Below are 20,782 nucleotides of genomic sequence, written 5' to 3' on the forward strand. Positions count from 1 at the left end.
AGTTAGAATAAAGTTTGCTTGAAACAATCTGGACTGGGGGAAAACTGCAGCAACTTCAATTCTGTAGATATCCAAATATATATGTATATACTGTATTTGCAGTATATTACAAAAATACATTTGCATAAAAAAGTTTGTGCAGCAACAATATTTCTGTTCTGTATTTTGGCCTCTGAAGCGTGTTAGCTTTATTAAGTTTCACTTGTGACCTACAACTGTAGAAGGGCATACCTCGGAGTCCAGTAGCACTCCAGCCTTTTGGCAGGCCATATCTGGGCAGGTGATGGGTGCACCCCCACCCTCCATGATGGCCAACTGAACATACTGCTTCAAACACTGGACAGGGAGAAACAAACAACACCGTAGCATTAGACAGGCTACTGAAAGGAACAGGGCGAATTTTACCATAGCACCCTTTAAAAAATATTTAATATATTATAGTCTAAAATAATGTCTTAGCTGTCCATCCTCTGGGAAAATAAGTTAAGAAAAAGCCCATGATAACATCTTGTTAGGATGAAGCAAGCAAAAAAGTAGAAGGGGAAATTAGCTGTTGTACAAACAGGAAAAATGAAATGCCGCAAGTTTCTTTATTAGCATGCACACGTTAAAAGTCATGTATTGCCTCAGCTATGAAATATGGAAGGCTAAGAGGAACTATGTAAACATTGCACAAAAGCAGACAGTTTTGAGGAACAAAAGAAAGACAAAAAATACTTTTCTGCGGAAAAAGAAATCTGTTGTCGAGGAATGCAATGTGTTTTTAGACTCATCTGTAAGTAAGTACGTACACTTGTGCGTATCATGTGCTTTCTCACAAAGCATCATGTGCTCTTCATCCAAAAACTGAGCTGGAAACAAAAACACAAGCAGAATCTGTGCTCTTGAACCAGACTGGAGACAATATTTCAGGGTTTATCAAATAGAGTTCAACTGATAAGCTGATAAGCAGGTCATACAGTATTCCTTTCCCTCCTTCTTCCCCTGTGACACTGTGTGCGGGTGTTATCTCTGTGACCCGAAGCGCACAACAGTGACAAAGCTACCTTGAACAGAGATTAACACCTGCCACCATCTAGTTAACCTCTCCGTGTCAGGGCACAACACCAACATCTCAGTTGCGATACAGTATGCCAAGAAGGCCCGTATGAGACTACAACAATGTAGAGGTGACCTCTGGGCTTTGGTTTTATAAATGATACAGCTTGATGTTCTAGTGATAGCATTTCTTTCTCTGTAAAGCGTTAGAGAAGCTTAAAAAATGAAATATTTGTGATTTCCAAGAAGCTGTTGAAAATTCCAAGGACAAGGCAAAGAAAGTAAATGTGGGAGAAAGGCAGTCCTGTTTTGAAAGCCCTTGATTACACTAAAGCAGAAATATGCAAGATTTTCCAATATCGTGATCTATTTTAAGATCTTAAAGCAGGAAGTGGTGCTGCCTTAAAAAAGGAACATCCCTTCCAAGTAATTTAAACAGAGATCTGGGAAATTTCCCAGAGAAAAGTCTGGTGTTGGATCACTGTTGTGACAGCTTCACCGCTTCCAGAAAGTGACTAAAAGCAAGACCAATATGAGTAGAAGATACTTGTATTGGGTCACAGGTTTGCAGGGATGGAAGAAATATTCAAATTTTTTGTTTATTTTATATTGCAATATTCTGCAATATATTCTAATTTATAACCTTTTTTCCAACTTCCAATTTTTCCCAATTTCAAATGACGTCCCCAAAAGGAAACGATGTCAACATCTGTTTTGTGTAAAAAGATTCAATTCTCAGTTTTTTTAATATCACTTCAATTTCATTGCAGCAAAATGGGATTGTCACACAGAAAAACTGACCAACACATATTTAATAAAAGATCCATACTTGGCGCCTGTGTATCAACACAGTATTGTCACTTAAAATATTGCGATACTATGTTTTATTGATTTTTTTCCCCACACCTACGTTTTAAACATGTTTTTAGCCTGTTAACATCAGCAAAATGCCGTTAAAAGTGCCAACCCATGTAAATTGATTGCTTATGAGTAGTGCTGTCAGTTAAACGCGTTATTAATTGCGTCAATTTACTTATCGTGGGATTAACGTTATTTTTCGGCCTAGCAAACTTTGTAGTTACTTTCACATTCCACAACTGGTGACGTTGGAAAAACTACAACACCCACCTGATATAGCTAGACTGGAAACAAAACAACAGACCTGCCGCACAAACGCCGTTTGGGCTTGCGAGCCGGCCAAAGAGTAGTAAGGTTACATTTTGAGTGGATGGTGAGCGTGACGCGTCAAAATGGATGCCAATAAGAGTCTGAATGGGAAGATTCCTTTTAAAAAAGTTACCAAATGTTCGATTGACAAGACCTAAGTGATCTGTGAGTTTGGTTGTTCTATCATCGCAACACGTCCGTACTGAAATACCACTTGATGGCCAAGCACACAACTGATCCCTAAAAAGAAATCAAGAGACATTTCGAATAGATGAAAATGTGCAATTAATTGCGAGTTAACTCTGACATTAATGCGATAAAATATTTTAATCCTTGGACAGCACTACTTCTGAGTGAACACGGGGAATCTGGCTGCAGTAGATGTGAAAGAAATGCATGAACTGGGTTTAGTTTCGGTGTTGAGAGCCAGTTAGAGAGCTCAGGGACATCAAATCCTCACATTTTGGTCAACAAAGCGTTTAATCAAGCTGGACTTGTATCGTAAGGTAGTTTAAATTTAGAATAAAACATTGTACTTTATAAACTACATGTGTGCAAGTGCAAACATATTCATTTGTAAAGTAACTAAAGCTGTCAGATTAATGTAGTGGAGTAAAAAGTAGAATATTTCTCTCTATGAATGCAGTGAAGTAGAATTAGAAAGGGAAAAGAAAAGAATCAAGTACAACAAATATGTGTGAGTAAATGTCCTTAGTCACATTCCGACACTGCAGTTTTGATTTCCATAGCAGCTGACATGTCCTGTTGTGGTGTCCATTAGCAACCCTGACCTCCTGCAGCCCCTGGATATAGGACTGGGCAATATATCGATGTTATATTGATATTGTGATATTAGACTAGATTAGTTTGGAAATAGTTTAGGTGTTGTCTTATCCTGGTTTTACAGGTTGCATTACAGTAGAGTGAGTCATTTTCTGTAACACTGTTCTAGCTCTTCTATTATTTGTACCTTTACCCACTTCGGCACTATATCTACAGTACTGATTTTTTTAAATCTGAAATGTCATTGGGAAAATATTTTGTTAAAGCACCAATTGTCAACCCTACAATATCACTACACCATTAACATCGAGCTATTAGGACAAGAATACCAGAATATCGGATTTTCTCCATATGCCCCAGCCCTACCTGGATATGAGTATTATCTACTCTAAATGTCTGGAGTAAACCGGTTCCGTTTGTCTTTTCTTACCGCAGTGCAGAAGACACAGTTGCAGCTCTGCAGTTCCCCGGTAGTTTCAAGCGGCTTCTCGCTGAGGCACAGCTTGCAGAAAACCTCGGGCTCCGGCTGGGGTTTAGCGGCGGCCTCAGGGGTCCCCGGTGGCAAATCCCCGGCTTCATGGCTCAGGCTGGGACTCCTGCTGGCCATGGTGGGGCGATGCAGGCAGGGAGGGAGTAATCAGGCTGCTAGCACTTCTGCTGGGGACGGAGAGGCGCTACAGCCTCCATGTTCCTAAAAGAAGGAACAGAACTGACTTACTTACTTGGGTCTTCAATGTAGGTGTCACAATTGTGTATTAAAAACACACTGCACCGTGCTACTAGAACCTGTCCTCTCTTCCCGTAACAGACATTTAAAGTATGAGGACTTCAGCTCGCCCTAAGGCATTACATTGTCATTGTCTTGTTACCAGAGAGATGAATTAGTCATTGTTTGACGTTGCGTACTGCCCAAAGCAAAACATAGTTGTAATTTTCATGTGTAATTACTGCAGTATTGTGGATTACTCATTGTGTTATTTTTTCAGGCCAAAATCCAAGGTCTGGTCACAGATTCTACAGTTATTGACCAGCTCCTCGATCATTCTGACAGGAAGAATTGATTGTTGATCGTTTTTTAGCAGCGTGGTAAATACGTGCTTGTGGAGCACACAGTAACTACCTGGAAGCTATTTAGTTTAGTATATAATGTCAACGACAATCGAGGTGAGTTAACAGGGGCAGAGAGATGGAAAAGACGGAACTTGCTCATTTGAAATGAATGGTTTTTAAAACCGAAGTTTTCAGAAATGGCTTCAATAAGATGAAAGAGAGATTCGATTTTCAACATAGGCTACATTTATGAACCAATTTAGCGGGACTGAAAAGTTTAGCCTGCTGAAATGCTCACAATGGTAGTGCAATGAACGTCTGCACACAGTTGTGACCCACTTCATGTAGTACATGTTGAAATATTTTAGTATGGACCAAAGTGTAAACCAACCGACCTACAGACAACAAAAATACACCAAAGCTGTGCTACACTTTCAGCATCAATCATAAATATAATCTGTGACTTCCGCCTTTGGCTGTCAGACATTATGCACTAGTTGCATACTTTGGGAGAGCAGGACAGAGGTTGGTGGATAATAAAGGCCTAATTTGGTGTTAGAGGTGACCAGATTCACCAAACCCAAAAATTGTCTCTATGGTTGTGTCCAATCCCAAAAAGCATGAACAATAATAAACTCATAATCCGGGATTTGCGATTAATCCTGTAGATGACAGTGGCTGTACACAGAACGGGGTCACACAGAAAAATGTGGCACTAAAAATGTGCCCCCCCCCCCCCCCCCCCCCCCCCCCCCCCCCCCCCCCCCCCCCTTACACAAACACACACACACAATGCTCTCTATTTCAGCAGGCTGTAAAAGTTGACAAAAAACTTTAGGGCAGCTCAATCAATACTATGGCCCTACCAGTGTCCTACATTATTATATGTTCTACCAATCGGAGGCAGCATTCATGCAGATGACTGATAGTGGAGCTTGTGTAGCAGCGCATGTTGGCATTTCTGCACAGTCATTGTGTATCCTCCTGCACTGCTCTAAGGCCGACGAGCTGAGCCGGATGAAGTTGTCATCCCACAATACTGTCAACCTGTCCTGTTCTGTCCTGTCCTGTCCTGCCCGCGGTGTCACATCGGAAAATAACAGGTCTCCAGTCAGCTTACTTGGCTGCGTGGAGACTTTTATATGGATTTAATAACAGTGTACAGTAGGGCTCCAGCTAGCCATTGTTTCACTAATTGAGTATTCTACAGATTTTTTCCATTGATTAATCAAATAAGAAATACTTTTGCTTTATAGTAAACAGCGAGAATAAATAAATATACACTTCCTTTTTTAGACAACATTTTTATTGCCTAAATTGCACACAATAACAGCGTTAGATGCTAATGTTTTATATATTTTAAGCACTGGCCCTTCCCATTCATGTCTCTGGCTCTTTACACTGGATATGCAAAAGAGCAGTTCACTAAGCCTGGGTAAATGTGACTGTATAAAGCTAAAAGCAGAACTATACTGTTCAGGGGACAAATTTCAAGAAGCCTTATACTGAGTGAGGAGAAAGAATAAAGAATGCAGACAACACTGGCATGGTTCGATGACATCATATGTGCATATTAAGTAGCCATGAGGTTAACCCATAGAAATAAAAATGAATCTGGCTAGTCATCCGTGCGGACCCCAGTGAGCTGTACAACATTAATTACATTGTTAAAACAAAGTTTTGAGGCATAGAATTTTGCATTAATATGATTAATTTAGGATTTTTAATAGTTAACAGATGAGGCTGTTGGAAGTGTTGTTACCCCAGAACAACAGTTTGTTTGACTATGAAAACTATGAACATGCTTGCTCTAGGGAAAAATGGTTGAAGGTCCAATGGCATGAAAATTTCAATTTATGAGTTTTTTAACATTAATATGAGTTCCTCCAGCCTGCCTATGCCCCCCCCCCCCCAGTGGCTAGAAATGGTGATAAGTGTAAACCAAGCCCTGGGTGTCCTGCTCTGCCTTTGAGAAAATGAAAGCTCAGATGGGCCGATCTGGAATCTTGCCCTTTATGAGGTATTGCTCCCCCACCCCCACCCCAACCCCGTCCTGACTGCACTCCCTATTTCTGAGCAAGCACTTACATCTGAGTTAGAGCTTATAAGTTAGAGCTACTCATTAATCAAAACGCCCTTGTGTCCTAACAGTTTCGTTTAGGCGTGGAGCTGGCATAGTAATCGTTCAGTGATTAGCAGTCCTCGCGGATCAAGGTCTAGATGGCATTCCAACCACGGGGGAATCAAAGCATCATTGTTGACCAGAGACGCAGAAACGGAAAACCAGATCTGCCCGGTGGAAAGCTGCTGCTTTTTTACACAGGCCGCTACTGTGTTGGGAAGGAGGCAGCTGGGACTTTATGCTCGGACCTGGGAGCGTGTAGCAGAATTTATATGGCATCATTTATACAGCTGCCAACACTCTGCTGTTCTGGGTTTCTGGCCCAATAACCTGGGACATATAAATAAACCCATATGGTTGTTTTAACAATATGAATGATGGCCCTGGCAATGATGGCAGTTGGAAAAGGCAACCCGTCATTTAGTGTAGGGCTGCAACTAACGATTCATTTCATTATCGATTAATCTGCTGATTATTTCTTAATTTTTATCAGATCGGGTAGCGGATCTGTAGTTCCACTGAGACAGCGGTAATGGACAATTCCGCTTCCAACCTGTAGGGGGACCAAAGAGGAAAAGTCTTTTGGTGTTGCTTTAGTCAGTTCATTGTTTGGTCTATGTAATGTCAGAAAACTGAAAAATATCTCAGGTCCCATTAGAAACATCCCAGTTTCTCAAAGTCCAAAAAGACATTCAGTTTAATATGGTATCAAAAAGAAAAGAGCAGGAAACCTCCATATTTAAGAGGCTGAAAACATAATTTTGTAATTTTTGCATGAAAAGTACTTTATCGATTAACAGAATAGTTGCCAGTGATGTTTTTGTCGATCAACTAATTGTTGCAGCTCTGATTTATTGTTAAACCAGAATCTGTGTGATGGGTACTGAATTAGACTGCAGGGATTTAAAGGTAAGGTAGCCTATATTCCAGAAACAATAGCCCATCATTGTTGTGAGATATGCATATTTCCCCACAATTACCCAGAGGTTAGTATGGTACTGTTTATTACGAAGCAACAGTGTTATGTCTCATCTGTTACAGTGCATTCAAACACACCACACATGAAATCAGACACACCTGCATCCCTCTCAAGGTTGCATTCTCGTATGGGTCATGACGCATTAATGTTGTAAAATTCCAAAAGGTGTAGCCTAAACATTTTTGGTAATGGAAGGTCTATGTGATGCAGACAAAAGTCAGAAGAGCAGAGGAGAGAGGAGGGGGACCCACCTTGTCTGTGGACCACTGGGTGTAGGAGCTGCCTGAGTCCAGATCCACAGCCGCAGTGCTCGTACTATGGCACGGACACATGTGTTGATACAGTGGGCTGTTATAGCCTGATAACCTCTGCTGTCACCGCCTAGTTCCACTGGCACTCCGTTACCACCTCTCATACAAACGCACCGGGCTTAAAGAAAAAACTACAAACATGTTTAGTCGTCCTGCTCACTCCTGTCTGTCCTGTGTGTATTAGCTAATGTGTCTGCTCAGCTCCTGCGTTTCGTTTCCATCCAGGAAGCTGAGGCTGCTCTCTGGTGAGCTCCACTCTCGACTACTCCTGCTGGTTATTTTACTGTATTCATGCTGCTTTCAGGCGCAGTCGGAAATATGGTAGTCACGGTGTGAGCGACACAGGAACGACTACTAGGAAGCCTATGGGAACCCTATGGTAAATGGTTACCAGAATTATTTTAACTATTAACTAAATACATAAATAAATAATAGGCCTACTGTTAAAAATCAAGTTAAAAAAGGAGTAGACCTTAAACGCGTTTACAAGTCATTTAAATTATTTAACTATCAAGAATTATGCTGCGTATCAGACACAGTTTTTCATGTACCCCTGAAGACCGTAAATTACGACTGGTAGCGTTAAAAGTCCCGACAAACCCTTCTAGCTAGTATAGTGTTAGCTAGCGGCTACCTTACGTTGACGTTAGCTGGCGCTAGCTGATACTAGCGATTGTGAGTCTGTGACATATTTCAGGCTACGTTTATTAAACATAAATTGTAGTAGTACACAATTGTATGTGTATTATTTTGATTACAATGTGAAGAATTACTTTACATTGTCTGTTTATATCTATTTATTTATATTTCTCTCCGTTAATCACCTGCGTCTGTCCAGCATCAACAGGGGTCGCTATTGTTGTTAATGTGTGTGTGACGTCAAAAACTGTAATAAAATATAATAAAATAATAATAATAAATGTGAGTTAAAAAAATTAATAAAAAGTACAAAATAAAAAAGTATAGAAAGTATTCTCATTATTTAAAAAATGCATGCGAAAACAATAATACTATATTAGGAAAAAAAAGGAAAAAAATGAAAACGTAAACATCGGTCCCCTCAAGTAGTAGCCTACTTCCGAGACACAAACACCTGTTTCCTGGTTGAAAGCAAGAAACTAGAAATTATGTTTTAATTGTCATAAGTGAGAGCCTTGTGTCTTGGGTGAAAGCCTTGTATGTTCAAACAGCCTGTAGCCTAAGTAAATAATCTAGTTTTGCTTACATCCATTTGTTTTATTAATCCTACACACTGTACAGTTTAACGTAGGGTAGGCCTGTTTGGAATTAGGAATATACGAGGTGCATTTGAAAGCATCAGAACGAGGGCGCTAGGGAAGAATTCCAACAACGACTAAAAAATAGCCAATGTGTCTAAACTTCAGAAGATACTTGTCTGAAGTAAATATGTCGCATATTCTAATATTAAATAGTAGTTGCAGTGTTATTGTTGTGTCAGTCACTGGCAAAACACTGAAAGTCCTTTAGCGGAGGAAGGTCTGGCAAAGCGAAACTACACACAAACTCAGTCTCGTGCAAGCGTTTGCAGGTCCAAAACACGCAAAGTGACGTACACTCCCACGCTGTCTAAACAACATGAAGGGACTTCGAGAGAGGCCGACCTGGTGAGACGGAAATTCCCATGCACTGGGGCTTTCCTGGACCATTTTGTTTGCCTATATCAGTTGTTGTTAGTCGCTTTTAAAATTATAATTCGAATGAAGTTAGAATGATGGACGAGTCTGACCCCCTAGCTCCGAGTCGCTTTAATGACAGCAAGTTAAAAGTGAAAGAAAAAACGCCGTTAAATCAGGTAAGATATTTCTTTTATATTTCCCCGACACCTGCTTAATATTTTCCCCATTTGTACCAGAGGTATTAGGTGTGGTCTTGTATAGCTTTCCCTAATCGTTTTTTAAAAGTTTAAGTAAAACAACCTCAGAAGAACGTTCCAGAAGGTTAGCCGAAAGTTCCAAAATACTTTACTTTAGGCTACCTTCAGAGAACCTTAGGGGTGTGTTTGCTTTATTAAAGCTTTAACAAATCTGAAAGTGTGTTTTTAAGACTATTTAGCCTCTCTATGATAACTTAATATGTTTTTGTGAACAAACGTTTGTCTCCAACATAGTTCCAGTGATAGAAGAAAAGTCCCCAGTACATGACCTACTTTATAAAAACCTAGCCTGATCACCAGGTGGTCAAGCTGTTGTTTTCACACAAACACCTACTCATACCATGAGAAGTTAGGTGGGAGATTTTGAAGCTAGGGGGATTTCTGACTACTTCTTTGCTTTATAGGTGATGACTTTTAAAGCCTCCAACATACAGAGACTGGTCCAGGTGGTGCAGAAGGTGGTGCAGAAGAGCTGCAGAACAGCCTGCCAGATGTTCTGCTGCCCCTTAGATACTCTGCTGTGTGAAAAGGTCACATGCTGTCCAGGTAAAAATTAATTTCTATAACATCAATCTTATTAATTTTATCTTGCTTCCATGCTATGGTCCAGACCATTTTTAGATGTGACTGTTATAGAGCATTTGTTTCTCAATAACATAAAAAAAAACATTTGAACACACACGTGACACCAATATCCTCCCTGAGGCTATTTTGTGCCGCACAAGACTATTTTGATTGGTTTAAAAGAAATACCAATAAACTTGTTTTTCCCCCATCCCAGAACGCTGTGTGGACTAGCCAGACCCTCCTTCGCAGCGCTGTGGAGGAAGGTCTTGCAAAGCAAGACTAAGTACATATAGGGACAGCTTAACAGAGCCGCTAGCATGGCTGTAGACTCTTCAGTCTTGCTAAATTGGTAACATGTGTGCCAAAAGATTAACAAATGTAATGTTCACTATCTTTACAGGTGAACCTCATCAACCTACGGGGGATAAAACTACACAATGTAAGTTCAACTGTTCATGTTTGATTCTGTTTTAACAATAAACCGTTGGTTTATACCATCTCTTGGTTTGATCGTTTGTCGTTGTGGTTTCTTTCAATTTCTTTTTTCTTATTCTCATTTTTTACTAGCCTTGTACGCCATCCTAAACTTGCCACATTGCATTTCATGACAAATCAACCTTTGAATTTTTGAAACATACCAGTGCTTTTTACCATCATTTTATGTACAAAAGCTGCTTGTACAAACTAATCTGTTGACATGTTTTACATGAGTGAGGATAACTTTAACATCATCTGTGGACTGAGTAAATCAATGTTCATACAGCATTGTTGACAGCTTGTTTGCCACAAAATAACCTCAACCACTTTATTTGGTGGTGCCTTTTAATTGAGGCTTTCAGCAAAATGTTCAGGAACTTTGCGATTGTGACGCATTTCTGCTTTTACATCACTCTGGAACAACAACTTCCCATTCTCATATTCTCTTCCTTTTTTCCCCCTTTGTCTCCCTCGCCCACTCACAAACAGTGGCACTTCAGAATCCACCATCCACCATTTTGATTGTGAACATCAGCAACTCCACCTTGATCGACTGCGTCATCGGAAACGACGCCTACCAATCTGCGGCGGCTGAAAGTCGGCCTCTAATGCAGGAACCTGAGCGTCGAAGGCATGGTGAGTATCAGCCAAACCTGATTTTATAGCAATTTCTAGGAATTTAAAGCACTTTTAGCTACAGCTAATACTGTGCTTTGTAGGGATGGGACAATGGGCTTTTGTCCGAATTCGATTCTTTGACGACACATGGGTGCCGATTCGATTTGGGCTGCGATTCGATAGTATTGCGATTTTTTTTTTTTTCTCCATCTTTAAGAAAAAAAAGTTTAACAATCCATTTCTAGAGACATTTCTGAAACCTGATTGTTTTCTAAAAAAGAATGCACATCACATGTCAGTCAGTCAATTAGTCTGACATTTATTACATTTGTAAATAAGTACATAACATGGATTTTCTGCATTTTCTGAAGTTTTGTCTGGCCGTAAAAAATGACAAAAAAAGAAACAACACGACTGCAAAGAGATGCAAAACCACACAAAGAGACAAAAAATATGGGGAATTTTTTTAAATATTTTTTTTTTATAAAAACGTCTTGTCTTCCACAAAGCTAGGGAAAACACTGCCCTATACATGAGAAGTAAAAACATCTCATTTGTTGATGTGTTACAGATCCGGCGAGGTGCAGCTGCAGCCCTGGACAGCAGGGGGCAGCACAGACCTCTGCTCCCCCTCCTCCCCCTCCTCCTCCTCCCCTTGCATCCGCCCAGCCTCGGAGCATCAACATCCACAGCTCCCGTCTCAACTGTGTCATCATCGGAAACAACAACTACATGCACGCCGAGCAGATCCTCTCCACTGAAATGGAAGTACTGCGTGTGTGAAGCTTTGACACACACACACACACATGCACACATGCACACACACACACACTACACTCTCTATCAACACTGTCATCTGGAGGATCTAAGTATGAGAGAAAACATTCATAGTCTCCACACCACTTTTTTTTTCTTTTTTAAATTTACATTTTAGATTTGTGTCGGTCTTTCATACCGACCTGTTATTAGTTTGACGATCGTGTTTTTTATATTTATTTTTGGGGTATTTTATTTATTTGACAGGAAAGATGAAGACATGAAGAACAAGAGGAGAGAGAGGGAATGACATGCAGCAAAGTCTGCCTCTTCTACTACTTCAGCATTATTTAAGGCCTCATTTAACAATGATTAAAATTAGCAATATATCTGTAATTAATTCATTGTGAAATTGTGATTGTAAGAAAAGAAAATGGAATCAAAGAATGGTTGGTTTATATGTTTATAAAAATAACCCAAGTGATCAATCAGCTCTGATTGTTTCAGCTGTTGTGTAGACCAACACTGCTGTCAGGGTTATGGATCTGGTCTTGGGCCTGACATTTAAAAATATAGCCGTTGTTCATCACAGTTCTACTCTTCATGTGTTGTAAGAGTGTCATTACGCACAAACAGACATCCTCCTCATCAGTCAAGGGCTTTCCTGTTTTGCAATGCGGGTTCTTCTGCTCCTCCGTCAGATGTGGGGACAGAAAGTTGGGAGCAGCTGGAAATTTTTACGTGGATGTGACGTTTTAGTGATTCATCTCCCTGTGATCATTTGATCTTTCCGATATTCTGACAGATTTACTCTGTTAGGGAAGACAACTGGCTACAGGATTTATTTGTTATGTGAATTATGTAATATATGATTGCATAGACATAGTGTATTTAAATACGGTGTCTGACTAAAATCTTTATCGTGTCACGATAAAGGTGTTGACTTGTGTTAAAATGTATGGCCTATGGTCCTTAACAGTAGACTACCTAGTAGTGTTCATCGCTGGGAGCCATTTTGAGTTCTCACATTTATGCTGTACATAAAATATGGAATAAAAGGACTTTGAGTCAAGGTGCTACATATATGCTTATATGTGATATGATGTAATATGCTTCACGTGATCGTCACACAGTGTACTACTTATCTTGTTCTTCTAAAATATTTTATAAGTTGAGTTTTCGATGTTGTTGTATACTATGTGTTTGAAATGACAAAAATGTTTTTTTCATTATAATAAAGTACAAAGAAGATACAGAGATTTTTTTCTTGTTTACATCATTTCAATGACTCGGTGAAAACTTATTTCTTCTTTTTCTTCTTTTCTTCCTTCTTCTTTCCTTTCTTGACTTCCTCTTTTTTAAAACTGCCGAGGCCCCGGCGGACCATGCAACCTCTCCACCAGGCCTGTAGCTACAGGGTCAAAGGTCAAAGACGAGGGTTCACAATCAGGGATCAGGGGCAGTATTAACTTTCTCTAATGCGTAGAAACTTTCTCTAATACGGTCTTTCTTTGTTTTGTTAAGATAAGGAGAGTCAAGATAGGATATTTCTCAACTTGGTAATAAAGAAGCAAATCCTAACTAACTTCAGTGATCTCATCTTAATCCATGCTGTCTTATCTAAGGTCAGGAAATCCAAAATACTCAATCCAGTCTGTTACCTAGCAGCTGATGGTACACATTCTCATCTCGCCAAGCGAATCAATTTAGTTGTTTTACTCGTTAAACATACTGAAAGATACATCAGTCTTATTTTTTTCCAGAAATTTTAATGGGGTTGAGATAAAAATGAGGGGGCTTGAGCCACCCTAAAAGGGTCTAAAATTCTTTTCCGAGGCTATTTACAGAGGCAACGTTTCCTTTCATGTTTTTCACTGATCCCAGAATGCTGTGTGGACTAGCCAGACCCTGTGGAGGAAGGTCGGGCATTGCGAGACCATTCATTAACCATTAAACAAACAAGCAGGGAACAGAGTCCAAGATCTGGGATGAGTCCCATCCATTTAGAAAGGTCCCAAGCTAGGACATACCTTCGGCATTCCGCATAGGTGGGCAGCAGTGGACTTGTACTAGTTGCATAGTAACGATGTTTCGTGCATGGTTATGGGCACATGCAGCAACTTTCCTAGAATGAAACTGCTTGCACATCCGCACAACCGGTACATGCACAATCACAAGTCTGCGGCATCCACCTGCCAGGTTTTTGACTATGGGTCTGCCTGCCAGTGCCTGGCACTGCCTACTCTGTGTATAGGACCAACGATCTAACCTGCCAGTCGTCATTGTTTCACATCAACTGAAAGTTAGGGCAGTCCAATTGTTATCCTATTGACTGTATAATATTAATGGACAAAGCATCTGGTTTGGGGAAATGATGAAGTGGGTTAAACCTGCATTCTATCTGAATTCCAGCAGAGGGAGACTCAGTTTACAATGACTAAACAGGCAGGTCACTTTGGTCTTGTCAATCGAACATTTGGAAACTTTTAAAAAGGAAACTTTCCATCCAGAATCTTATTGGCATCCATTTCGGCGTCTCACGCTCGCCATCCACTCAAAACGTAACGTTACTACTCTTTAGCCGGCTCGCAAGCCCAAACGACGTGTGTGCGGCGTGCCTGTTGTTTTGTTTCCGGTCTAGCGAGATCCGGCGGGTGTTGTAGTATTTCTAAAGTTACTAGTTGTTGCAACAGCATGTTAAAAATTTACGAAGTTTGCTAGGCCAAAAGGAACGTTAATCTTGCAATAAAAAAATTGACGCTGTTAAAATGGGTTTGCGTTAACGCTGTTAATAAGGCATTTAACTGAAAGAACTAAAATAAAGACATTTACACCATAAAGTGATGCAGAAAAGGCATAAATTGTTGCAGAAATATTCACCAGAATGCCGAAAATGAAGTGTGTGATGTTTAAAATTTCAATTTTGCTCAAAAGTGAAGATCTCAACCCCCCCGACCAGGCAATGTTGAACCAAAAGTTACGCACTTGTGTATTTACCATGGTTACCAAACAGTAAGGATAGGACCTGCAAAATAGGACCTGTTTTTGTAACACAGCCCCTGGTCGACTGATCCGATAGGATGCATCTGAGTCGGGACCGGATGTTGTTACCTTGGTAGCAGATTTGGCCAGTGCCTGCTGTTGACGCAGTTTCTCCTGCTCCTCCTTGTCCTCCTTCACCACCTGCTCCATCTCCCTGAACTGAACACAATTCAGCATCTCATTAACGTTAACCATCCTGCTCAGCATCGGCAGCTCTTCGCCGTGTCATGCTGTGCACTAGGAGCCGCTCACCATCCTCTTCATCTCCATCAGTCGGTCCAAATTCACGGTTCTTTTGCAGCACACGCTGTTGAGCTGCTGCTCCTTCTCGTGCAGCATCTGCGTGGTTTGCTGCTGCCACTGCTGCAGCTGCTGCTGCAACTCCTGGAACAACAGCATTTTTGATTCATTTTTTGATTAACATGTGTTGTTTTTTATGAACCTACAAAACATGCAATTCCGTTACAATATCAATGGATTCAGGTCCCATTATACAGTGTTCATTACAGCAGAAGTCCTTTTCTTTTTTCTAGAGACAATCCAGTAATTCTTTCCTCAATATGTCTCTGCGAGACAACCAATAAGACATTCACCTCTCATGATCCCCTCCACATAAATACTAAGGATGCATTGATATGAAAAATAGATATGATGTCGATATTATCTGTCTAAAACAAGTTTCTATGATGATCATATTTTGTAAGTACTGAAAAAACATGTAAACACTGTGAATTTGAAAATGTAATGACAGTAATGTATTTTTTTTAGTTGCAAAGCATTTGGAGAAACCCGTAATAAGGAGAAAAAGAAAACGTCCATTATTTCATGTAAGCATGTAAATCCTGTGCAGCATCACTGAGTCACTCTGAGTAACAATATGGAGTATGACAGGTTGAGAGCCTGCAACTGAGCAGTGGAAGTCTCTTCTCTGCTCTGAGTTGTCAGATTCATCTACCAACCCTTATAAAACTGGCCTATGACCGGCTCTTAATTATGCTGTTGTAGTTTTAGACACAATGAGTTCCTCTCTCCTGTCTCTTCTCATCTGCGTGCATCCATATCCCAGAAATGCTTCTCACTAACTTAGTGCTGGGGAGCTTATTCCCTGGAGTCCTTATGTTTTTCGCACAGTTGTTTTCCTTGGATTAGGGTGGCACCTAAATCATGGTTCCAGCTGTCGCTGTGGTCCTGCTCCGCACCCTGCTACGCCCTGTAACGCCCTGCAGTGCCCTGCTACCCCATGAACTACTACTATTTCTAGTCGTAGTTCCATTATCTTTATTGTGACTATTATTGCTACTGATCAGCACACCTCCAACCGGCACCGTCACACACCGTCCACCCCTGTCCCTACAAGAAAGTTTTCCTCGCCCCTGAATGCTTGCTCTCAGGGGAATTACTGGAATGGTGGGTCTTAGTTATTTACTGGAGAATGTATTTGTATCTGTTTATCCATCCATCTGTGTATGTATCTGTGTAGTGTCTTGAGATAACTCAATGAATTGCCGTCGAAATACTACAGTAGAAGATTAATATTACTACAACAACTACTACTTGTAGGCTAATACTTGACAGTGTTGATCAGTGTTACAGCGATTGTGCAATTTCACAACATTTTGGACAATTATTATCACCATATTTGTGTCTAAAACTGTGTCTAGAGCCGATAATAAAGAAGATAAAAACATCAAAAATCTTAACGACTATAGTCGTTACCTAATTGCAAGAAAAGAGACTCCAAAAAGCAACAACTACATAGTAATTGTAATAACGTTAGTCTTTTGTTTATAGTGGTGTTGCTGTACCAACCTTATGTCGATTTTGCAGGAATTTCTTCGCCTCCTCATGAACTCTCCTCTCCTCCGTCACCTTATCCTGCAGCATCTGAGGGGGAAGGAGATAACAAAAGACTAAGTGTAGATTTGGAACACAAGTCTTAAAAAATGTATGTGTGCTCATTTTAGACCATGCTAAGAAAGCTACGCGTTTGAGTTCCAAAAAGTATTTATTAACTATTAACCAAGTATTAGGTATATAATTAACAAGGTATTAGAGTCATCTGTTGTAACTTTATAATAACCATCCAGACACTGTTTATAGACGGTTTACAAACTAACTAGTAACCGTTAACAACGTGTTAGGAACATCTGGTCCATCTATCTATGTAATGTTTAAATAGATATTTTAAAAATGGTTTCATAAAGGCTTACAAACATTTTTTTTATCATTACCCGATACCTAATATAGTATATGAGGGATATAATGTGTGTAACTGTTAAATTACAGTACTACTAATTTATGAATTATAATTGAATTGCTTGTTAACAGTAAAATGACGGTTTGCTAACAAATGACAATGTAATAAAGATGAATTAACTATCAATTTACCATCTATTAATGATGGTTATTATAAAGTGTTACCAAATAAAGTTCTAATAATAAAAAAAAACTATTCCAATAAAAAAAATCTGTACTTTTGTTTGAACTACAAATCCAACCCCAAAAAAACTTAACACTAGTAATACACGCCTTTCTGACCACTCGACTGGATTACCGTAATGCACCTTATATGGGGGCTAGTGGGTCCTACCTTGCACAAGCAAGTATGAGCACATTTCACCTATTTTAGCTTCACTCCACTGGCTGCCCATCCATTTGAGGATTCATTTTAATATTCTTTTATTTGCTTTTAAAGCCTTGAACAGGCTTGCCCCACCTTACATCTCTGAGCTGCTGCACCCTTACACTCCCAGCCGATCTCAGGTCAGCTGACCAGCTGCTCCTGACGGTGCCTAAAGCTAGGCTTAACCTTAAAGGGGACCAAGTGTTTGCTCCAAAACTTTGGAATGGGCTGCTTCTGTCCCATTTTTAAACTCTTCTTAAAACCCACCTCTTTTCTTTGGCTTTTAACACCAGGTAGTGTGCTGATCTTCTGTGTAAACTTGCATGTTTTTACCGTATGCTGGCAGTGCATTTTAGTTATTTTATTTTTGTTTTATTGCTTTTATTTGATCTATTTACTCTGTATTATCTTTTTGTGCAGCACTTCGGAAACTTTGTGTTTGTTAAAACCGTGCTATATAAATAAAGTGGATTGGATTGAAGTCATTTCTGATTTCACTCATTTTAATGGCGGCATCTACATATTGCACCTTCTACAATCATGTTAAATAAAGTAATCCACTGAAAATAGACATTTCTGTAAGCAATCTGTGATAAGGATCATCATTCCAGAATGTATTTTAAGAAAAACTGTTCAAATAAATATAATAACAGGGAAAAAAAAAAAAGTGATACCAAATGTTACACCAGCTAAATATCGCACGTTTTGATTAATCGTGGTTTTCACGATTAGCTGATTGCATTCTATCAAATTGTGATTTTCGATTTGAAAATGATTAATCGTTCAGCCCTCGTAGGTGTGTGGGACTAACCAGGACAGGACTGGCGTGGACGGACTGTTGGACCTACCTCCAGTTTGTCCTGCAGCAGCTTCTCAGTCTCACTGGTCTCCCTTTGTGTCTGCTGCAGCTGCATCTCCATGTTTTTCTCCATAAGCTTGTTCTTGTTGGCAATCTCGAATGACTGCTCATCCAGCTGACGATTCAGGTCTTTGGCCAGCCAGACTAATTCCTGGTTGGGGATTGGACACCTTGGATTATGCACCCAGATTTACAGACTCTCACTCAACCCTAACAGCAATTCACGAGAACATTTGGTTTATGAATCTGCTCTAACTTTCTCACCGTCAGTTTCTCATTTTTCTGTTTGAGCTCCTCTTTCTGTCTCTGTAGAGTTTCTTTTCTTTTCTCATTGTTAATCTTTTCCTCTCTGAGTGGAGAGACACACATTACTTATACAACACAAAATTCCTCCTATTTTTCCCCTTCTTCCACCCTTTTTTCTAGCAGTCATTTGCTCTATTAAAAAAAAACATTATGTCTACAAAAATCACCTTTTTACAGTTATGTATTCGTGTAATGATTAGTATTACGAGTATTGTTTCCAGATAATGCACTGATGAACCTTCTCGTTTTATTAGCCTTCTTCTTCTGGTCCTCGTCCTCCACCACCTGCAGCAGAGAGCTGAGACTCTGCGTCTCCTCCAGCTCTAAATGCAGCTTGGAAACCTGCTGCGAGACTGACTGACTGCAGGGAGAGATTCAAAGAGACAAACTTGGTCCAAAAAACTATTTAAGCAACATAATGTCTTTTCTGTTTGTTTGTCTGTACACTACTCACTCACCAGTCTCTTCTCAGCTTGGCCAGTCTGACTTTCTCCTAAACACACACACACACACACAAATCACAAAAATGGAGAATAAGCTAGCACAAAAACATTGACATCATCATCAGATCAAAGCAGCTTCCGGCTGTTTGACAGATGTGTGTCTGGACTGTAAACACAGGAAGTCACCTGTGCTGGTGCAGTGCCTCGCTCCCTGCCCATCTGCACTGTCAGGGTATGTCTCAGAATGTCCAACTGGTCGCAACAGTCCTCCAACACAGCTGCCACTCTCACACTCTGAATCCGGGATAAAGACATCCTGTCTAATGAGTTTCACAGAGACAGGTGCGGTTAATGAATAGCAAGGTAAAAGTAACTGTTAACACAATTTAATTTAACTTTTTATTTGTCAGGGTCAGTGTACATTAATTAACATTGCTGTAAATGCACCAGAATTAGCCAAAAGGCTATTTTTTATCAGGTGTCCCTGGACAAATCTTAAAATTGTCTCCCTAAAAAACAACAATAAGGAGGTTACAGTCAACAATACAAATATAAAAAGTAGTAAAACCGATAAAACTCTTCAAATCCAGTTGATAAATACAGTGTCCAAGATGAGCTAATACAAACATTTGGGTAAAAAAAAAATATATATATATATATTATACTATACATTGACACAACAGAGACACAAAGCATGTACTTTCATCTGTAAGCAAGGTAAAACCAAACTAAGATATATATATAGACAGTATATATATGGAAACGCCCCCCTAATAGTGTACTGTAGTGCTAGCTATCATGGTGCTAACATTAGCTAACGTGTACGAGAACTTTCCATTCCGTGGGAAAAGACCAGCTAGCTAGCTAGCTAGCTATCGTTACTTAACTGTTACAGTCACTTACTTCAGTTCCTTCCGTATCAGTCTCTCTCACTGTGGGTGAACCATGCTTTTTTATTTAAAAAACAAAACAAATATCAATATTGTTTTCTAAAACACCGCAAAGTTTGACAGTTTACATGTCACTATGGTAACATACTTTTTTTGTCACGAAACTTTATTGAAAGAGCAATAACATGACAAAAAACAGTAGCATTTCCTACTCGCCTTCTTCATGGATTTATTATTTTAACGAGGCTTTGCTTCCACTTATCGGTATTACTTTATTTATTTACGACATATCGAGAGAAGACCAACCTAGTTTTTGTAAAGTGCATCTGCATTGTGAATGACGCAACAGCAACGTTGTGCAACCATAGACTGTATACATATTGATAATTAATTGTGATTAATTAATTCATTAATATTGATTAATATCAATGGTCTATTTGTGCAACCCTGAATTGTAGAATGACAATAAATTAACATTGAAATTGTAATAATAATTAGACTAATGTAAAAAAGTAGTATTACAAAAATAAAAATAAAAATAAAAATAAAAATAAAAATAAAAATAAAAATAAAAATAAAAATAAAAATAAAAATAAAAATAAAAATAAAAATAAAAATAAAAATAAATCCGCCACAAAAGATAAGGTTTTAATAAAAAAGAATTAGCTCCCATCACTTACTGTATTGGCTAACATTGTGCAACTAATAATAATTATAATAATATATCTAACGCACAAGATAGGGTTTTAATTAAAAAAAAATGTTTTGCTCCCATCAAGTCAGCTATCAGGCTCCTCTCCTGTGGAACCAGGTTCCAGTCTGGGTTCGGGAGGCAGACACCGTCTCCACATTTAAGA

The 20,782-nt window shown here is 39.4% G+C and overlaps 3 protein-coding genes across 4 annotated transcripts in view; 1 reads left to right on the top strand and 2 right to left on the bottom strand.

The window, feature by feature from the left end:
- Positions 1-7,753, bottom strand: part of rnf144b (ring finger protein 144B) — a 25,869-nt gene extending 18,116 nt beyond the window's left edge. Inside the window, exons 1-3 of one of the 2 annotated variants that reach the window (XM_034874069.1) lie at positions 7,391-7,753; positions 3,419-3,679; positions 232-336 (exon numbers count right to left, since the gene is read on the bottom strand). In XM_034874069.1, coding sequence (XP_034729960.1) covers positions 232-336; positions 3,419-3,595 — 282 coding nt within the window. In that variant the 5' untranslated portion in view covers positions 3,596-3,679; positions 7,391-7,753. The remainder of the gene's footprint in view (positions 1-231; positions 337-3,418; positions 3,680-7,390) is intronic. The other variant, XM_034874068.1, reaches the window with a different exon arrangement.
- Positions 7,754-8,793: 1,040 nt separating this feature from the next.
- Positions 8,794-12,171, top strand: si:dkey-29h14.10. Its single transcript, XM_034874074.1, has 5 exons — positions 8,794-9,263; positions 9,749-9,890; positions 10,312-10,350; positions 10,878-11,024; positions 11,578-12,171. Exons 1-5 carry the CDS (start codon positions 9,180-9,182, stop codon positions 11,787-11,789), a joined length of 624 nt encoding a protein of 207 aa, XP_034729965.1. The 5' UTR covers positions 8,794-9,179; the 3' UTR covers positions 11,790-12,171.
- Positions 12,172-12,606: 435 nt separating this feature from the next.
- Positions 12,607-20,087, bottom strand: iqcg (IQ motif containing G). The gene is made up of 10 exons (XM_034874070.1): positions 19,939-20,087; positions 19,222-19,351; positions 19,051-19,085; positions 18,831-18,953; positions 18,551-18,635; positions 18,276-18,437; positions 16,614-16,688; positions 15,057-15,188; positions 14,874-14,963; positions 12,607-13,173 (listed from the first exon to the last, which is right to left on the bottom strand). Exons 2-10 carry the CDS (start codon positions 19,348-19,350, stop codon positions 13,063-13,065), a joined length of 942 nt encoding a protein of 313 aa, XP_034729961.1. The 5' UTR covers position 19,351; positions 19,939-20,087; the 3' UTR covers positions 12,607-13,062.
- Positions 20,088-20,782: the final 695 nt, after the last annotated feature.

This window comes from Etheostoma cragini, chromosome 6, assembly GCF_013103735.1.
Source record: "Etheostoma cragini isolate CJK2018 chromosome 6, CSU_Ecrag_1.0, whole genome shotgun sequence".
Taxonomy (NCBI): Eukaryota; Metazoa; Chordata; class Actinopteri; order Perciformes; family Percidae; genus Etheostoma; species Etheostoma cragini.

Excerpts from the sequence above, each read along its gene's own strand:
- si:dkey-29h14.10 (XM_034874074.1), top strand. The coding sequence starts at position 9,180 with ATGATGGACGAGTCTGACCCCCTAGCTCCGAGTCGCTTTAATGACAGC. Across the intron at positions 10,351-10,877 it reads GGGGGATAAAACTACACAAT|TGGCACTTCAGAATCCACCA; the intron begins GTAAGTTCAACT and ends ACTCACAAACAG. Across the intron at positions 11,025-11,577 it reads ACCTGAGCGTCGAAGGCATG|ATCCGGCGAGGTGCAGCTGC; the intron begins GTGAGTATCAGC and ends GATGTGTTACAG.
- iqcg (XM_034874070.1), bottom strand. The coding sequence starts at position 19,350 with ATGTCTTTATCCCGGATTCAGAGTGTGAGAGTGGCAGCTGTGTTGGAG. Across the intron at positions 19,086-19,221 it reads GAGGCACTGCACCAGCACAG|GAGAAAGTCAGACTGGCCAA; the intron begins GTGACTTCCTGT and ends GTGTGTGTTTAG. Across the intron at positions 18,954-19,050 it reads GCCAAGCTGAGAAGAGACTG|TCAGTCAGTCTCGCAGCAGG; the intron begins GTGAGTGAGTAG and ends CTCTCCCTGCAG.